This window comes from Pogona vitticeps, chromosome 6, assembly GCF_051106095.1.
Source record: "Pogona vitticeps strain Pit_001003342236 chromosome 6, PviZW2.1, whole genome shotgun sequence".
Taxonomy (NCBI): Eukaryota; Metazoa; Chordata; class Lepidosauria; order Squamata; family Agamidae; genus Pogona; species Pogona vitticeps.
Window position 1 is genome coordinate 103,431,346 of NC_135788.1, and position 18,637 is coordinate 103,449,982.

The 18,637-nt window shown below is 40.8% G+C and overlaps 2 protein-coding genes across 2 annotated transcripts; one reads left to right on the forward strand and one right to left on the reverse strand.

The window, feature by feature from the left end:
* Positions 1-2,214: 2,214 nt before the first annotated feature.
* LOC110091067 (olfactory receptor 10A2-like) lies at positions 2,215-5,117 on the reverse strand. Its single transcript, XM_078377149.1, has one exon. It carries the CDS (start codon positions 4,510-4,512, stop codon positions 3,565-3,567), a length of 948 nt encoding a protein of 315 aa, XP_078233275.1. The 5' UTR covers positions 4,513-5,117; the 3' UTR covers positions 2,215-3,564.
* A 9,024-nt stretch (positions 5,118-14,141) lies between these two features.
* LOC110091066 (olfactory receptor 8U9-like) lies at positions 14,142-17,325 on the forward strand. Its single transcript, XM_020815041.3, has one exon. It carries the CDS (start codon positions 14,142-14,144, stop codon positions 15,096-15,098), a length of 957 nt encoding a protein of 318 aa, XP_020670700.3. The 3' UTR covers positions 15,099-17,325.
* The last annotated feature ends 1,312 nt before the right edge of the window (positions 17,326-18,637 follow it).

An 18,637-nucleotide genomic window follows, 5' to 3' on the forward strand; every position in this document is an offset into this window, starting at 1 on the left:
TTTTCAAAGAAATTAAAACAAAACCCAAAAAATATTAAAAAGGAAAATCAAGGAGACTTTAGTAATAAATGTCAGTGAAAATTGAGCAGTTTCTAGACTACAGTTCCTAAATATTAAAAACATATGAAAGGATGAGAAGATGCCCAGATTCATATAGATGTGACACTCAAAAGTGACTTTCCTGGCCATCTAAATCTGAGGAACCTATTTCAGCTCTAGATCTGTGTCTGGTGTCCAGAATGGAATGGATGAGAGTGAATAAACTGAAACTCAATCCAGACAAGACAGAGGAGCTCCTGGTCAGTCATAAGGCAAATCAAGGAATAGGGATGCAGCCTGTGCTGGATGAGGTTGCACTCCTTTCAAAAACACAGGTCTACAGCTTTGGGGTGCTCCTGGATTTGCCTCTGAGCTTGGATGCCCAGGTTTCAGCAGTAGCCAGGAGTCCCTTTGCACAGATAAAACTAAAGCGCCAGCTGTGCCCATTTCTTGAGAGATCTGATCTAGCCCTGGTGTCACATGTCTTAGTTACATCTTGACGGAATTACTGTAATGTGCTTCACATGGAGCTGTCTATGGAAATTTCAGTGGGTCCCAAACACACTGCTAACTGGGACTGGGTAGAGGAATCACATAACCTCCCTGTTACAGCAGTTCCACTGGTTGCTGAACTGCTTCTAGGCAGAATTCAAAGTGCTGGTTCTAACCTATAAAACTCTAAACCAGTGGTCCCCAACCTCGGGCCTCCAGATGTTCTTGGACTTCCACTCCCAGAAATCCTGGCCAGAAGAGGTGGTTGGTGTAGGCTTCTGGGAGTTGTAGTCCAAGAACATCTGGAGGCCCAAGGTTGGGGACCACTGCTCTAAACGGCTTGGATCCAAGCTATCTCAAGGACCGTGTCTCTCTTTTCGAGCCTGCTCTTGAGAGGCCTTTCTCTCTGTTCCACCACCTTCACAGGTGTGCTGGCTGGGGACAAGGAAGAGGGCTTTTTCTGTTGCTGCTCCCAGACTTTGGAACTCCCTCCCACAAGAGGCTCCCCATCTTTACTGTCCTTCTGCAAGTAGGTGAAGACCTTCCTCTTCAGGCACCGTTTTCCCTGAGTAAGTGGCTGCCTAAATGGGGGTTTTAAATGGGTTGTTTTACCATGCTGTTTTGAATGTGTTTCGGTGTTGCTTATGTTTTTTGGTATGCTGTTTGTTTGATCCTTTTCAGTATTTGTATAATCACTGTTATTAGCTTATAATATTGTCTTTCAATGATGGAAGCCACCTTAGATCCTTTTAAGGAGTAAGGCAGGGTAAAAATATTTCAATAAATAAAATAAATAAATAAACAAATTTGACTGGTATCTGATTTCATCAAAGCATGTCTGACTTGGCTTGTAGATACAAAGGAAAATGTTGCTGGCTCAAGTTAATTCCTCACAACCTGGCAAGCTGCCTAACTGAATAATATGCAACACACTTTGCCCTGTGTTTGCTTAGGAGTGAAGGGCTGATGCATTCATTCTTATATGGGCTTCACATGCACCATGTTACAGCAAGTAAGCATTCCATAGCAAATAATTTACATCTGTAAATATGTTGTAAAATGTACAGTTATGTAAAACATTACAGTGTTTCACTCGTATCCATTATTGCTCCCCCCACCCCTGTTTAAATAAAACTCTTTTCAAAAATGGACTTTCTTTGATGATGGGAACAGAACTTCCTTCCTTAATCATTTTTGTGGAGGTGACTTGAACTGTGGTTGGAAGACGAGAAGGAAAGTGACAGAGATTAAGCTAAACATCCTGACATTTAGGTGGAGGAGGTTTTATTGAGTAGCACTTACTGCTGAATAGACATGGATAGTTTTCAGTGTTAAATGTTGTACATCTATTACTGTTTGGGTAGGCAGTAATGTTAATGGTATGAAGGATATTTTGATTTATTTAAAGGTCTGTTGCTAAATGATAAGGAGAAAACACAAGCAGTATTCAAAGAACCACAGTAATAAAGAGATTGGGAGGTTTTCATGCCCCACCAAATGGCATACATTATACAGATATATTCAGTGCCTTTGTGGGGGGTTCCAGAGACCTGATCAGGAGAGGTCATGAAGCGTACCTATTCTTCTGCTAATCAGTGCTCTGGGGAAATCATTTCCTTCATCACCTAGGTCAGCAGAGAAGCAGTGCAATCTAAATTCAAAGATACACCCACTAAAGGGAGTTCAGACTAAGAAGAAGCATCTTGTCCTGGCCCAACCGTCCTTGTAATGGCTGATTTTGGATCTGGCAGTACAACTACATTTGCTGGTAAAACTGTTTGCTGGCTGAGATCAGACAGCAGAAAAATCCTAAAAGAAGCAAAGAATGAGTGGAGCTGAATTACTGCAGATCTGAAGCCTAGGTGGCCACTGATCCATTGCCAAAAATGGAGAACATGTGTCACCAGAGAAGAGGACATTGAAGACAGGGAACACCAAAAAAGAGGGCATGTTTTACCTGAAAGGACACAATTGTAGCTGGCTGGATAGCTTGGTGATTTAGATATTTGACTGTGGAGCCAGAGGTTGGGAGTTCAATTCCCCGCTAAGGTCCTGTGAATAGAGCCAGCCTATGTGGCCTTGGGCAAGCAGCACATCCCCAGGATGGCTCCAGCATAAGTGAATGGTAAAGCACTTCTGACTATTCTCTGTTTGGAAAACCGTGAAAAGGGTCAGGGATTTCTGCACTGCTCTCTTTGAGTTGGCAGCTGCTGGGGGAGGCAAAGAAGGGAAGTCCATGCTTTTGCTGAGTCTCAACAATCACCTGAAGGGCAGGAGAAAAGCAACATGCATCAGCTGATGAGTGGGGGAGTCAACCAGGTGGGTGGGGGAAAGGAACTCACAGCACCTGCGATGCTGTGCCAGCAAACCAGCATGAACCTCTGAACTGAGGTTTGTACCCATCTCCAGTTTTCATATTTACATGTTCCCAGTGACATTTCACTCATCCTAGTAAGTATTGATAGAAGCATTTCTGAAGGTCACCCTAGATATAACAACCTTATGTAATGCTGACTTTCAGTCTACTCTATTGTTGCTACTGTGCTTTATTTAAAAATAAGGTAAAGGTAAAGGTTCCCCTTGACAATTTTTGTCCAGTTGTGTTCGACTCTAGGGGGCGGTGCTGATCCCCGTTTCCAAGCCATAGAGCCAGCGTTTTGTCTGAATACAATCTTCCGTGGTCACATGGCCAGTGCAACTTAGACAGGGAACGCTGTTACCTTCCCACCGAGGTGGTCCCTATTTATCTACTGGCATTTGCATGCTTTCGAACCGCTAGGTTGGCGGGAGCTGGGACAAAGCAACGGGAGCTCACTCCGTCACATGGATTCGATCTTACGACTGCTTGGTCTTCTGACCCTGCAGCACAGGCTTCTGCGGTTTAGCCCACAGAGCCGCCACGTCCCTTCTTTATTTAAAAATACCACTGCTTAAAAAAGTTTGCAAGCTGATATTTACTTTTGAAAAGGAATGTTGAAATAGATATGCCCTTGAACTGACCCAGCATGGCTCTCCTGATATTCACACACCATTTTAGACGGCATAGGAGTGGCAGCATATTTTTTTTCTGCTCAGCTTGCTTAAGGCTTCTCTCATTTCCTTGTTCCGTAGGCTATAAATGAAAGGGTTTAACATCGGTGTGAAGACCACATAAGAGAGGGAAAGCAAATGTCTGTTCCCTGAATGATAGGCTCTAGGCTGAAAGTGAGACAAACCAGCTGACCCGTAAAACAGAGTGACAACAATAATATGTGAAAAGCAGGTGGAGAAAGTTTTCCATCTCACCTCGACTGTTGGCATTCTCAGGATGGTGCTGATAATATGAACATAGGAGATCACGATAAGTGTGAAGGGGCAAAGGAAAAGTATGAAATCTTTTATGTGGGAAAACACCTCGAATCTGGACGTGTCTGCACAGGCCAACTGGAGAACTGGTGGAACATCGCAGAAGAAATGAGAAATTACATTGGATTTACAAAATGGAAAACTGAGCAGCCACGTGCTCTCTATGGTTGCAATAGGGAATCCTGCGGCCCATACAGCTGCCACCAGCAGCATGCAGAACTTCTTGTTCATTATGACTTTATAGTGGAGAGGGTTGCATATGGCAACAAAGCGATCATATGCCATGACTATTAATATAAAACATTCCAGGCTTCCAAAGAAAAAAACAAAATGTATCTGTGCCCTGCATCCCAATAAGGAGATGGTCTTTTTCTTGGACAGAAGGTTCACAAGCAGCTTAGGGATGATAGTTGACATAAATCCAACTTCTGCCAAGGATAGGGTTTGGAGGAAAAAGTACATAGGACTGTGCAGGGTGCTGTCCATGTTCGTTAAGAAAATTATGAGGAAATTTCCCAGCAAAGCGGTCAGATAGGAAAGAAGAAATCCAATAAAGAGAAGAATTTGGAGCTGGCTAAGGTTGGAAAAGGACAAAAGGATGAATTCATTGGCCATTGTCTGATTGTTCTTGCTCATAGTTGGAGCCTATTGAAAATAAAACAAAGTGATACATAGACTCAAAATATTATGAATTCCAGATTCCTCTTGGGAGCCCAACCCATTCCTTATAATTACTTTGACTCCTTCAGATGGATCCGACATTCTCCATTATTGATCGTTGATTCTTCGAAAGAGTCAAGCAGAATTTGTTTTTGTCCTCATTGATATTTTGTAATGCTCTTTTATCATTTTATTGATAAGGAGCAACAAAGTAGCCAAAAACACCTGGAAAACAAAATAGGTGAAAAAAATATCTTAAATTGCACAGTGGAATGCCATCACCAAATCTGCCATTTAATTTATTTGGATGAGCCCACATCTCAGTTTACTTACTATAGCAGTTCCAGAGTGGTTGATTGAATTGTGTATGATTTTCCCACATCCAGATATAAGCAGCTGAAGGGATGGCAGGTCAATCATTTTTGACTGAAATACCAGAAGTCTGGATGCTACACCTGAAAGTCATAACAATTTGGTCAAAACCATTTAGACAAATAAGAGCTGAGAGGGTTTCTTCCAGTCCATATGCTAATTGTGACCTCATTATTAAGTTGGGGATCCTTATGGAGCTAAAAGGGTATTGCCCAGGAACAACATGAAAGTACCTGCAAGATATCAGCAAGGATTTTTATGGGTGGGAGTAAGGACTGAAAGGACCTAATGGAATTGGTGAACTGAGAGCAGGTGAGGATTAAATGCAGACTAGAGATGGAGGTATTCATATTTGTATATGAACATGAATACCCTGCATAGCTGGACATTGTTGCTGTGGGCTTCGCACTCCCTTCCTATCTCTCCGGAGCTTGTGGTCTGTGAGATACTCCTGGCAGGAGGTGGGAGGACAAGCCTCGCTGCAAGGTCAAAGAGTGGCTTGCAAACTGCGAGCTCCAGAGTGATAGGAAGGGAGCATGGAACCCGCAGCAACAGCGGAAGGTAAGTAGATGGTCTGGCCCCAGGCATCTGGAACCTCGTTATGTCCACCAGTATGGGGGGATTCATATTCATATACAAATACAAATAACCCCATCTCTAATGCAGACAATGTGTGCTCGGTAGCTATGGAATACAGTGGTGCCCCGCATAGCAACGATAATCCATTCCAAAAAATCGTCACTATATGGGTTCGTCGCTATGCCGGGCAGAAAAGCCCATAGGAACGCATTAAAACACATTTAATGCGTTCCTATGGGCAAAAAAACTCACCGTTATGCGAAGATCCTCCATGCAGCTGCCATTTTCGCTGCCTGGTAAGCGAGGAAAGGGTGCAAAAACACAGTGGGCGGCCATTTTTTAACCCAGTGGCTATTTTGGAACCGCCGATCCGATGTTTAAAAAAACATTGCAATGCGAAAATCGGTAAGCGAAACGCTTACCAATCATAAAACATCGTTATGCGATCGCAAAAAACACATTGCTGTGCAGATTCGTCGTTAAACAAATCACTCATTATGCGGGGCACCACTGTACTGGCTTTTCAAGGTGGAAACAGAATGTGAAGGGTGGGGTGGAATGGAGGGGGATGGAATTGTCTGAGAAAAAACATGACAGAGTGATAGAAATTTTGAACAGAATATAGTGTTCCCTTTCTTTTGTCACTTTCTGAAAATCAGCCCTATGTTCCTTTTCATTTCACTAGACTCCTCCCCCCCCATTTCCATCTTTCAGTTAAGGCACAATCATATCACAATAAAGCTGATTGTGCTAAAAAGCATTTCTTTCCTGGGAGCAATTTGCTTTAAAATGACCCTTTTGTCCATACAGGATTCACTACAGCCTATCTCCAAAATAAGAGAGAGTATTTCTGTGGCAGGACCAAAGAGGTTCAGCCTGGACACAGATTAGGGTTGCACTGGTTCACCATCTCCTACATGTTGTGTGACTACTGGAGAATAACTTGCACCAGACTTTGCCACCAGCAGTCCAAAATGAGAGCTATATCTCCATCTGATAGCACCCTTAGTTTGGTCCATATGCTCATACAAATAAAATGAAAACAACATATGGAAAGGTATCTATTTAAAATTGTTAATTTAGTGGAGAAGAAGGGGGGATCTGCAAATTAATCTAGGAGCAATGAACAAATGCATCAATGATACAATAGGAGCAAGTCTTCTCTTTCTGAAGAATTTTGGGTAGAAGAATTCTGTTATCATTTTAAAGAAGTACAGTGGTGCCCCGCATAGCGACAATAATCCATGCAGCAAAAATCGCTGCAAAGCGATTTCATTGCTATGTGAAATAAAAAAGCCCATAGGAATGCATTAAAACCTGTGGGCAAAAAACTCACATTTAATCCTCCATACGGCGGCCATTTTCGCTGCCAGGTAAGCGAGAAATCTGGGCAAAAACACAGCGGGCGACCATTTTTTTTACCCAGTGGCCATTTTGGAACCGCCAATCAGCTGTTGGGAAATCATCGCTATGTGATGATCGGTATGCGAAACAGCGTACCGATCATCGTGAAGTGATTTTTTACCATTTAAAACATCGCAATGTGATCGCTTTTGCGATTGCAAAAAATTTGTCGCTATGCGGATTCGTCATTAAAAGAGGCACCCGTTAAGCGAGGCACCACTGAACAGTGGAAGTATGAGCAGTAAATAAATCATTGGTTGTTTTCATCAATTCATTGCCTTCCCAACCCTGGAATGAATACCAAGAAAAGAATTATGAGTTAATCATGGGCCACACTTTATTAAACATAATCCATATTGCCATCCTTTGGCAAAGAGGGGTCCAGCCGCAGTGCGGAATCAGGTTTAAGCACAGAGATCTCAAAGGACCCCTTAAGCAACAAATGGGTGAGTCCCTGGCCCGAAGTTCTTGTGGTCTTAAAGTCAGCAAGAACCAGGCTGGCCTCAATTTGACCATCCCTGGGCCTCAAGCCACCTTCTCTTTGTTGACTGTTGGTCCAGGTGTGGCTGCAGCACATCTTTCCCCCCAAGCACTGTAATTGCACGATCCGCAGCACGGGAAGGTCAGATGGGCTATAGCTTACCTGATTTTGCAATGGGACTCAACAACCAAACCTATTATATACGCATTACCCACCATGCATCGGGACTAGCCAAGCTAAGTTCCATGCCCGCCATTGAGCTCTCCATGATCCAACAGCAGGCCCCCCTTGATGTCTTCAAGGGAGACATCCAAACCTCGTTCAGACAGATGTACACCATTGTTCCGAAAAAACTCAGACCTATCCAAGTGGATCCTCTGGTCATTGATCCTCTGATCACCGATCCAAGGCTGCTGCAATCAGCTCTGCAGACTACCCTGCTAACACTACTTCATGCAAAAATGTATTACATCCCTCCATGCCAGCCAAGGGATGGTCATCAGCCATCCAAAATTCTGTCTTACATTATCAAGGCAATGTACAATTCCTCCATTGGTATCAGATTGGCCTGGGAAACTCATTTGCATATGGAGGTTACAACCCCAGATTGCAACTAAGAGTGGTTCTCCTCAGCTTGGATGACTAGAGCAGTGTCCTTCAAAGAAAACCTACCTGAAGTGGTGCTTAAGTGATACCTATATCCTGTGAAGTGAGCCAAATATGTATGGGGACTTTCAAGGAAGTGCTGGAGCGACTAAAGGGGGGGGGGAGGAACAACATGACAAATGTGCATGCAATGTTGTAAAGTAGCCAGTTTTTGGAATGAAGTACAGTGGTGCCTCACTAGACAGTTACCCCGCATGACATTTTTTTGCTAGACATTGGCTTTTTGCTATCGCTATAGCAATTCGCAAAACAGTGATTCCTATAGGGGAATTTTGCTGGACAATGTTTGGTCCCTGCTTCGCAAACTGATTTTTGCTAGATGATGATTTTGACAGCTCCCTCCATGCTTGCAAACAGATGTTTTCAGGACCTAAGCTTCGCAAGACAGTGATTTAAACAGCTGATTGGTGGTTCGCACAGCGGCTTTCCTATGGCCGATCTTTGCTGGACGACGATTCTTCCCCATTGGAACGCGTTAAACAGGTTTCAATGCATTCCAATGGGGAAATGCTTTTCTCTAGACAATGATTTCGCTAAACAGTGATTTCAGTGGAACGGATTATCATCGTCTAGTGAGGCACCACTGTAATAGAAATTGTCTTTGATATTGCACACAAAAAAAGTTTGGAAAAGGCTTTGCTATGACTATCTATATTCATTGTCGAAAATAAAGAACGGCTTTCTTGTTCACAACAGCAAGGTTAGAAACTGCTTTTGAATGGAAATTGGTAAGTCATCCTGATATCACCTCCTTGATCTAGCAGTTGGCCTTTCTAGACAAACTAACAAATAAATGAAGGATATTAAGAGGTGCAAATCAAAAACCTAAATTCACAGAGGTTGGGCTCCCATGTATTCAGTATGTGAATGTAGACAGAACACCGCTTAGCTCCCAGTTAACCAACTTTGTTCTTGGAAAGACACATTTTAACTGCCTGCAACTTGATTTGCTCTCCAGGCATAGAACTGGCTACATCTGCAGTGAGAAGGGATGGCTTTCCTCAATGTTTTTTAAATACAAAAATATTTTTAAAAAGTGTTCTCAGCTGCAGTGATAATTTCAAACCTTAGTTCTTAAAAAAAATCTGTATTGTTCAACATGACATGGCTGACCCCTCCTTTACAGTTATGTACTCTAACTCCACAATACTCTTAAGAGTTCGGTTTATTAGTTGTAAGATGTTGGAAGCAACCTGCTGAGATCCCCAAGACGAAACAGTCATTCACTGTAGATTCTTTTGCTGATGCCTCTTTTCTGGACACTTTCTTGCTTTTTTCATTGATTTCCCGTCTCTTTTCAATGTTATATTGGTCCAATAATAACATATTTGCATATCTCTCTGGTATGGAAACAGATTTGATGCAGGTCATTTTGCCACAGAGTTCGTTCCAGCTCTACTGTTCTAGGTAAAGGTAAAGGTCCCCCTTGACAATTTTTGTCCAGTCGTGTTCGACTCTAGGGGGCGGTGCTCATCCCCGTTTCCAAGCCATAGAGCCAGCGTTTTGTCCGAAGACAATCTTCCGTGGTCACATGGCCAGTGCGACTTAGACACGGAACGCTGTTACCTTCCCACCGAGGTGGTCCCTATTTATCTACTTGCATTTGCATGCTTTCGAACCGCTAGGTTGGCGGGAGCTGGGACAAGCGATGGGAGCTCATTCTGTCACGTGGATTTGATCTTACGACTGCTTGGTCTTCTGACCCTGCAGCACAGGTTTCTGCGGTTTAGCCTGCAGCGCCACCACGTCCCTACTGTTCTAAAATGATTATAAATGCCACTTGTCTTTGATCTGCTTTGAAAGAAAGTCCGGACATATACCTTTGCTCATGCGTTAAGACTCAGGAGCCACAAATATATTAGATCTTAGCTCAATGTAATGAAGAAAATGATTATTAGCTGCAATATATCATTTTTTCTTTATCATTTACATAACAATTTTAAAAGATACGATAAATTGCATGTTTTTATCTTTGTAGTTCATGTTGAAAATGATATTTGTTTTCCTGCACCAATTGGCTTCAGAAACTCCATTTTCCAAACTTGCAGCTGAGAGAAAGTTTAAGAGCTTACCTGAAGCAGTAATGGAAAGTTGTTCTATAGTCAGCTCTGATGCAAATTTCCTGTGTTTCATTATCTAGAGCTCTCTATTTCTAATGTCTGTCTCCATCGAGAAAACTGATACAACTTCATTCTCAGATTTTAATTGCCTGAGTAAAAATTAATTATGTAGAGTATAATAGTGATTAAAAGTTAGAAGTATATAAAAGCACTACCAGGGGCTGATCCGCAGAGGCCATGGACCAACATAATCCCATACTGATTAGTAATTCCCATTGGATAACTCACTGCCTTTGTTTACTCTTATTCACTATGTCTCATTGCCTTTGTTTACTCTTACCCACAGCTACTTGCATACTATGTAGTTGGACATTGGGAAAATATTACCATACAAACAAATAGTAGAATTGCTAAAGCAGAAAATTTTGGAACAATGCAATATTTTGATACCTTGATTGTGGACTACCAGAATTAGGAACCTTTCTTCCTGATCATTGACCACCAATGATCAATGCCTGATTCAATCATTCAGATGGATTGTGGATTTATGTTTAGGAATTCTTCAGCTTTCTGAAGGCTACTCAGGCTGGGTCTTGTCGCTCAAAAAAGAAAGAAAAAACCTCCCAACCTCTGCAGCAAGATACCTAACACATTTTTCTATCCAGCTTCCTGAGTTTGGATAAGTTCTACCATATTCCAGTATGCAGTTAGTCACTGAGTACACAACCCATTCTTTTTTGCTACATTTTTATGACGGCCCCACTAGATGCTGGCAGCAGAAGTGATTGTGGTGGGAAATACTTCCTTAGCAGCAGGAACAGTGTCTGTGACATCACACACGGTGTAGTATTTGTCATAATCATGGGATATGTGGTTAGAAGTGTGTCATGATGATGGGATATGTAGTCAGAGAAATATAAAATGGAGTCAGAATGGTTCTGTGTAGAGATGATTTGAAGGACTTTTGAATGTGTTTTCTTAGCACCATGAGAATGTTTTTTCTGCAGACAGTTACAGACTGGAACAAGATATCTTGAAGGCCAAACCAAGGGGCCTGGAAGACTCAACATTCCAAGCTAATTGGAGAAGATATAACAACACATGGACTCTCTCACGGGAATAATGGGTGGAGACAGGTGGTACAATCTCTAAAAAGTTAATTGGTTAACAGCCAGATGGACCATGAAGAAGGGAGGAGCTAGGAAAGCAGAATATGGAAGATGGGTTATGTGCTCCATGTTCATTATTGTTCACTTGTGTTCCAGTTACTTCTGATGATAGATTTCTGTTCTGATGATGGCATGAGCATGTGGCTTGAGAGAGAGGGAGGATGTGAGTGAAGAAGAAAGAAAGAGGGGGGTAGCCCTCTATAGCCTACCCTAGGTTAGCTTTTAGAAGTTTATTATTTTAGCTGAGAAATATTTATTTTGTTTAACTGCATTAATCTTTGAACATGTTCTTAAATGCTACTGCTTTTGCAATTTAAACTGATTTTCGAAACTCTTTTCTAATAAAAATTAATCTTTAAAAATCCTTATTGGTCTCTTGAACAGCAAGGTCTGACTAATTCCAGTAGTGAAGAGGGCCACAGAATTGCTATCATTTAAGAGTCCTACCTCACTGAGCTGTTGTGAATTCTAAGGAATCACAAAGCCCAGGTGCCTGTACTTACTAAGTTCTTAAGTAAGTGCAAAGTGTTCTTTTGTGATCAGACATGTTTAAAGGGCTTATGCTATGCACTGCTGGGGTCTAGGGACTCAATCCACCGTAAAGGTGGTAGATAAGTACCAACGAACTCTCTGACCAAGTGCCCTGCGGTCCCTAAGAGGGTCAAGAGCATCACAGTATTCAATATTTCAAAACAACTCTAGCTTATGAGTGTAAGAATTTGTGCTTCTGTACCTACAATTCAAAAAGCCAGGAAATGGCCTAGTATATCTGCACAATATTGTGCCCACATTGCCAGCAGGAAAAAAAGATGCCAAGCTTTATATAACAAAGGGTTGCCTGAATGTTGACAACACCAATGGCAGCAGTAAAATGGTGTGCTGGGTACCCTCTTCTGATCACTATCATTCGAAATGATACCATGCAAGGGCATCATGCAAACTGCTTTCTTGTTCACAGCAGCAAGATTAGAAACTGCTTATGAATGGAAATTGGTAAGTCATCCTAATATCACCTCCTTGATCTATCAGTTGGCCTTTCTAGATAAACTAACAAATAAATGAAGGCTATTAAGAGGTGCAAATCAAAAACCTAAATTCACAGAGGTGTCTTTGCTTCTTTCATAGCCTCAAAGCCTGTGAGTTATCACCAACAGCAGCAGCACTGACATGGGTGACTGACTGTCTCATGATATTAACTGTTTCCCAGCATGAGCCTAACTTGCAAATGAACAATGAGTAAATTATAGTTTTCAGTGCTAGATAGAGGTATGGCAGAATGTGTTGGCCTTACTTTGGACCAAATTGCATCCCTGTAGTTTCCCACATGCCATTAAGTTTCTGTTATGAGTGGTTGAGGCATGACAATGACCCAACATATAGAAGCTTTATTTCAGACAATAATTCTTTTCCCTGTGGTGAATTGCACTAGCAACATTAAATTAGCCTTCTGGGGTTTTGCATAGATGACACATCTCTTCTTTGGGAAGAGAAAAATGACATCACATAATAGCCAAATAAAACCTACATAAACCCAATTTTAAAGCATAAATAGGAACAATGTTATGACACTCTTACTTTTTGTCTTATCCTCACTACAACTTCATCTACATTCACTACACCCTTCAGTCTAACATGTGAAGTGCAATACAATGTGGAGGAAAGAAGCTTTGCTGTATCATTTGCATTACAACAATTGATGGAGATAACCAGTAAAGGTGGTTTGGAGTCCCAAGAATCTGGAAGTGACTGTTTTGAGTTTTTCAAGAAGAAATAAGATGTGGAGTGATGTCAACAATATTGCAGTCACCAGCTTGACCTTGTGGTAAGTGGGTCAGCACTTGGGGAAGACCCAAATGTTCTCTTGTTTTGATATTCCTCCAGCTTATATGAGTGTACCTATGTGTGTATGCAGACACACATACAGAAGTTTAAGTACTTAATATCACACTGAAATGTGCACCTCAATTTATACCTTGGACTTTCATTTAATAAAGGAACATCAAGTGTTCCATCTCTCTGCAAGAAAGAGCCCTTAACATTCTAATCATACAGACTGGCTGCTAACATGATTCTCTGAGCTGAAGGCATCATGTGAATAAGACTTCTGCATGGCTGTGCTTCTCCTGGAAGCCATAAGACGCATCTTTTGGACCGTGAGAAAGCAGAACATGAATCCTGCCCTTGGGTTCATTGTTTACATCTAAAATGGGGTAAACCTCTCTCTCATATGAACATAAACAGACTTAAAAATATATGTGTGCACATACACAGAAAAAACATAGACCCATTCTCATTTCTTCTGCATGTTACTACATGTTATTTCTGGTGCCTCACAGATTTCCAAAACAAAATAAATCACATAAGATGAGCATAGTCGTGATAAGCAATGGAATCTGATTAAAGCCTCCTCCAGCTGACATGGGCAATATGTCATTGTATGAAGATTCATTATAGCAGTTTTTATGGTGATTAAAGTGCTAGGTTGTTGGGTAAATACATCCTCCATACCTTTCTGTAGAGAAAAAATAATGTAAATAAACCAAGGGCATCTGAGAGATGTATTAAATTAACACAGTTATCAGACCATGTAATATGTCCTTGCATTATATCCTTGTAATAGATCTCTCTCACCAGTCACTCCTCCTCAGTTCACACTATCCAAAGATTTCTTTCTTATCTGTCATTCAAGTGAATAGAATACCTTAGAACTTCCCACCCTCAAACAACATACCTATATATACCTAAGTTATATAAGGCAAAATAACATTAAGGTGGATTATGAGCTGTTACTTGAATCTATGTTTCACAGCTTTATATTGCTACAGCTCGTTTGTCAGAATTTAACCATGTAATGTTTCTTTCTAGAATGACAGGATGGAGAAGAGTAAATGGAAAAACCAAACAACTATCACAGAATTCATTCTTCTGGGATTGGGGAATCTTCAAGAGTGGCAAATTCTTCCTCTCTTCCTTTTATTTCTTCTTGTGTACATTTTGATTGTGGTGGGAAACATTACTATAGTTTGCTTAATTGCAATGGACAGAAATCTTCAGAGCCCTATGTACTTCTTCTTGGGGAACTTATCCTGCCTGGAAATCTGCTACAGCTCAACTATTTTGCCTAGGATGCTGGTCAGTGTCTTCAGTAGAGACAATAGAGTGTCGTTCAACAGCTGCCTCATGCAATTGTATTGCTTTTGCTCCTTGGCAACAGGAGAGTGTTATCTATTGGCTGTGATGGCTTATGATCGATACCTAGCTATATGCAAACCACTGCATTATGCAAAAGTTATGAATGCCAAAACTACCATCCAGCTGGCAGCAAGCTCTTGGTTATGTCCCATTATCATTGTTATTGTGATCATAGTATTACTGTCAGGACTGACCTTTTGTGGTCCCAATGAAATTGATCACTTTTTCTGTGACCTGGACCCTGTGATTCATCTTTCCTGTACAGACATCAGGTGGGTCTCACTGACGATCTTCATTATGGCTTTTATAGATACTTTCCCTCCACTTCTATTCACCCTGACATCTTACATATTTATTGTCTCTGCCATCTTGAGGATCCCATCCAACAAAGGCAGGCAAAAAGCATTTTCCACCTGCTCCTCTCATCTTACTGTAGTGACCATTTTTTATGGGACCCTAATTATGGTGTACGTTTTACCCAAAACTGACACCTTGAGAAAACTAAACAAAATATTCTCTGTGTTTTACACGGTCCTGACACCACTAGCCAATCCCATCATATACAGCTTGAGAAACAAAGAGGTGAGAGAGTCTTTGAAAAAAGCCTTTAGTAAAGCAAGTAGAATTATGCGAGGCTAGTTTAATTCTCAGTTATATTGAAGATAAGATAATCATAAACATGGCCAGAAAACTAGTAGGTTGTATATTCCCAAACAAGCAACATATTAATTAATCACTGGCTTCTTAAAGAGGTCATGCAGTAGTAGCTTGTATTGCTTTGAACTACATTTTCTTTTTTATTAAAAATGAAATGTTCCTCAATAAGCTTTATGTAGTGCCACTGTCGTTAATCCAAGGGATGATTATTGAGTACTGCATATAATTTTATTGTTACTGTTTTAATGGAATGTTTGAGGGCTTCTCAAGCAATCAACATGAGTTTTTGTGGATTAAAACTGATCCCTTCAAAGATGAACCAGTATCTTGTGGAATGTGTAGAAAAATTATGTAACTTAATGTTCCACCCCTGGTAACATGCAGTTAGAAACTTCCACCCAGCTATTCAGACAGAGGCAATTACTTTGTATTCAGTTCTTAAAATATATTGTGTATCTTTATCCTCAGTTCTAAATGCCATGAAAAGGTCTGATGTTGTGCCTGCATTGTGAGCAAGCAAAACAATGCCAGGCTTTACATAGCAAAGAGCAGCCTGAATGTTGATAACATCCATGGCAGCAGTCAAGATGGGCTACAGGGTACCCTCTTGTGCTCATTACCATTCAGCAATTGACACCAAGCAAGGGAAAATCCCAGAAGCTGACTTCTTTTTTCAAATTGGTTAACTACTTTTCATCCAAACCCAAAGGAACTGTCATGGCTGAGAAGGGCTGTTTTGGACTTAATGATACGGTGAACCAAACATCAGAGTGAGTGCAACACATAAAATGGAGAAACATATGCACTGTTTAACCTTTTAAGTAAACTACTGTTGTCATGCCCACTCGGTAGAGTGCAGGCTGGAAAGCTATATTCCAGTTTTCAGACTTTTTCCTTGGAGTAGACAAACTGAGAAATAAAAGCTATATCAGATCAAAAGATCTATGAACATGTGGAGTGTTCACTTGCCTTTTGAAATATATATATATAAATAAAAATAAAGGGAGAATTGAGAATCATCAAAGACTCACTGGAAACCAAGGTCAAAATTATCCACACTGTGTTAAAGAAAATTAATGGAAAAAGACAGGGAAAAAAATCAACTCATTTGAAATGTGGTGTTGGAGGAGAGCCTCATAGATACCACAGATAGCCAGAAGGATAGAAAAGTGGATTTCAATCAAGTCAAATCAAGTCAAATCAGGCACAGGCAACCATCAGACACATAATCCCTTTGTAAGCATAAATGGCTATTTGACCATGAATGACTTAAAAAGTTCTCATCCTGAAAGTTGTGACTGACAGGGTGAAAAGTTCAGATGGCCCAAGAACGAGACCTCACTTCCCCTTTGAAGAGTTGTGTCAGGAGACTGATCTTAAAAATCCTGAGCGAATCTATACTAAAAGGACTTAGGACTGTTCTGTGCATCTTTAATGCAGAAATACTTAGAATATGACTTATAAAATTATATGCTAATTCTCTGGAGAAATGCCCCCTTTTGGAGAACTGTCACTACAGTTCTGTCTTTAAAGCAAATCTGGTTGTTTTTGGTTTTTTTAACTATTTAAAGAAATCTGTCTTTTGGCTGTTTCTGTGACCTTTCATTGCCCTTCAAACATTATTTATTTATTTGTTTGTTTGTTTGTTTTTACACCATCTTTCTCCTTGAAAAGAACCCAAGACCGCTTACAACACTGAAAGACAATACAATTAACGTCATGGCATCTTTATCTAAATAGTTCACTGTGAGATTAAAGAGGCAAAATTAAGCACGGAGTAACATTATCACAATTCAATGTACTGCTACGAAGAAGATTTTATAGTATTATTTTTGACACATTATTATGTCTGTCTGGTACTGAGGGTATTACATATACTATTATCATGTTTATTTAATTCAGAGATGAGATTAAAACTTGAATTACATTTTATTTCTGTAAACAGCAGACACTTATTTGAATTTTATACATCATATTTGGTAAACATAATAGTATTGGAGAAATGCTGGTTTTATTTTAAAATTTTTATTTCAGGGGTGTTGTGACTGGTATTTGTGTATAATAAAGTTGTGATAAATTGAAAAAAAGACAACAAAACACAAGTAAATAATTCTATTGCAGTTCTCATAACTTGACTTATTGCTGAACTGAAGTGGGCTCGTTCGTTCATTTAGTCGTTTAGTCGTGTCCGACTCTTCGTGACCCCATGGACCAGAGCACGCCAGTGGGTTAGAGACACAGAAATATTAACCAAGCCAAATATTAACTCATGAGTTGCATTAGGTATACATTTGCATAGTTTTAATGTACAGTGGACCCTCTACTTACGAAATTAATCGGTATTGGAATGATGGCTGCAGGTCGAAAAGTCCATTGACCTACAATGCATTGAAAACCGATTAATCCGTAACCAGCTGGTTTTGTTCCATTTTTTGTTCCATTTTGGTTTTTTTCTGGTCTGTAGGTCAATTCTCTGGCTGCATGTCGAACCTAAATTTTGCGGCCAGAGAAGTCTGTAACTCGAAAAGTCTGTAAGTCGAGCCGTCTGTAAGTCGAGGGTCCACTGTACATATTATTTCATTTAGTAAGTAAATGGGAAAATATGTAGTGAGGCAGAAAATTAGAATGTTGACCACATTTTGCTCTGCTTTACATCATCCTGATTAACTGCAAAATGTTTGAAATATACCTGTTCCTGGGGTAAGAGAGACTAGTGGTACTACAGGTACTTCCACATCATAGGTTAGGAGGTCATATCCTCATGCACACAATATATATACGAGCATATCCACACACCTGTATATCAGACACATAGAGACATACATTTCCCCCCCCCAGTCCAGAAATAACGAGGCAAGACACAGTATGTTGGATTAAAACTTTGGCTTTATTAAGTATTTAAATTGTATCCCCCAAAATACAATGGGGGCTACCGTAGTGCGATTTTCTTTTATGTCTGGATAATCCTAGATCTCCAGATGCTTTCTAGAGCAGGGCGACCTCCTATTACTGAATCGTGCTGTCCATTGAACAGCACGCCTCCTGTTGCTCTGTAAAAATGGTACCCCCCAACCAGCTGCTCCCATCGAGCCTTGTGACCCTAAATGGGCTGTTGGCAGGGAGGTCCTTCCATATAAGACACCTCTCACCTGATAGGCTCAACCTGCCAGCGAGATGTCCTAATTTTTGGCACCCCATGCCAACATGAACTCACCCCTACTATTTCCATTGCACGACCCGAGGCTGTGACCCGTAACGACATTAACTAAACAATATTTACATGCACATTTATAATACCACACCCTATAGTTAAGAATGGGATGGGTGAAAATGCACCCATAACCTTAGGTCAATTAGGATGTGGTCCCAAAATTCCCATCCGGCTCCAGAAGCAACCAGTTAATCTCACTCTTAATCTAAAGGTGGGAGGGAGGGATTGCTGGCACAACTGGCAAAGAGACTGCATCGGAGAAATGGAGCCTTTTAAAAAGCTCCGTTTCCCCTCCCTTCAGAAAGTGGCG

What these genes read in the sequence shown, in the direction of transcription:
- LOC110091067 (XM_078377149.1), bottom strand. Translation starts at nt 4,512, where the DNA reads ATGAGCAAGAACAATCAGACAATGGCCAATGAATTCATCCTTTTGTCC.
- LOC110091066 (XM_020815041.3), top strand. Translation starts at nt 14,142, where the DNA reads ATGGAGAAGAGTAAATGGAAAAACCAAACAACTATCACAGAATTCATT.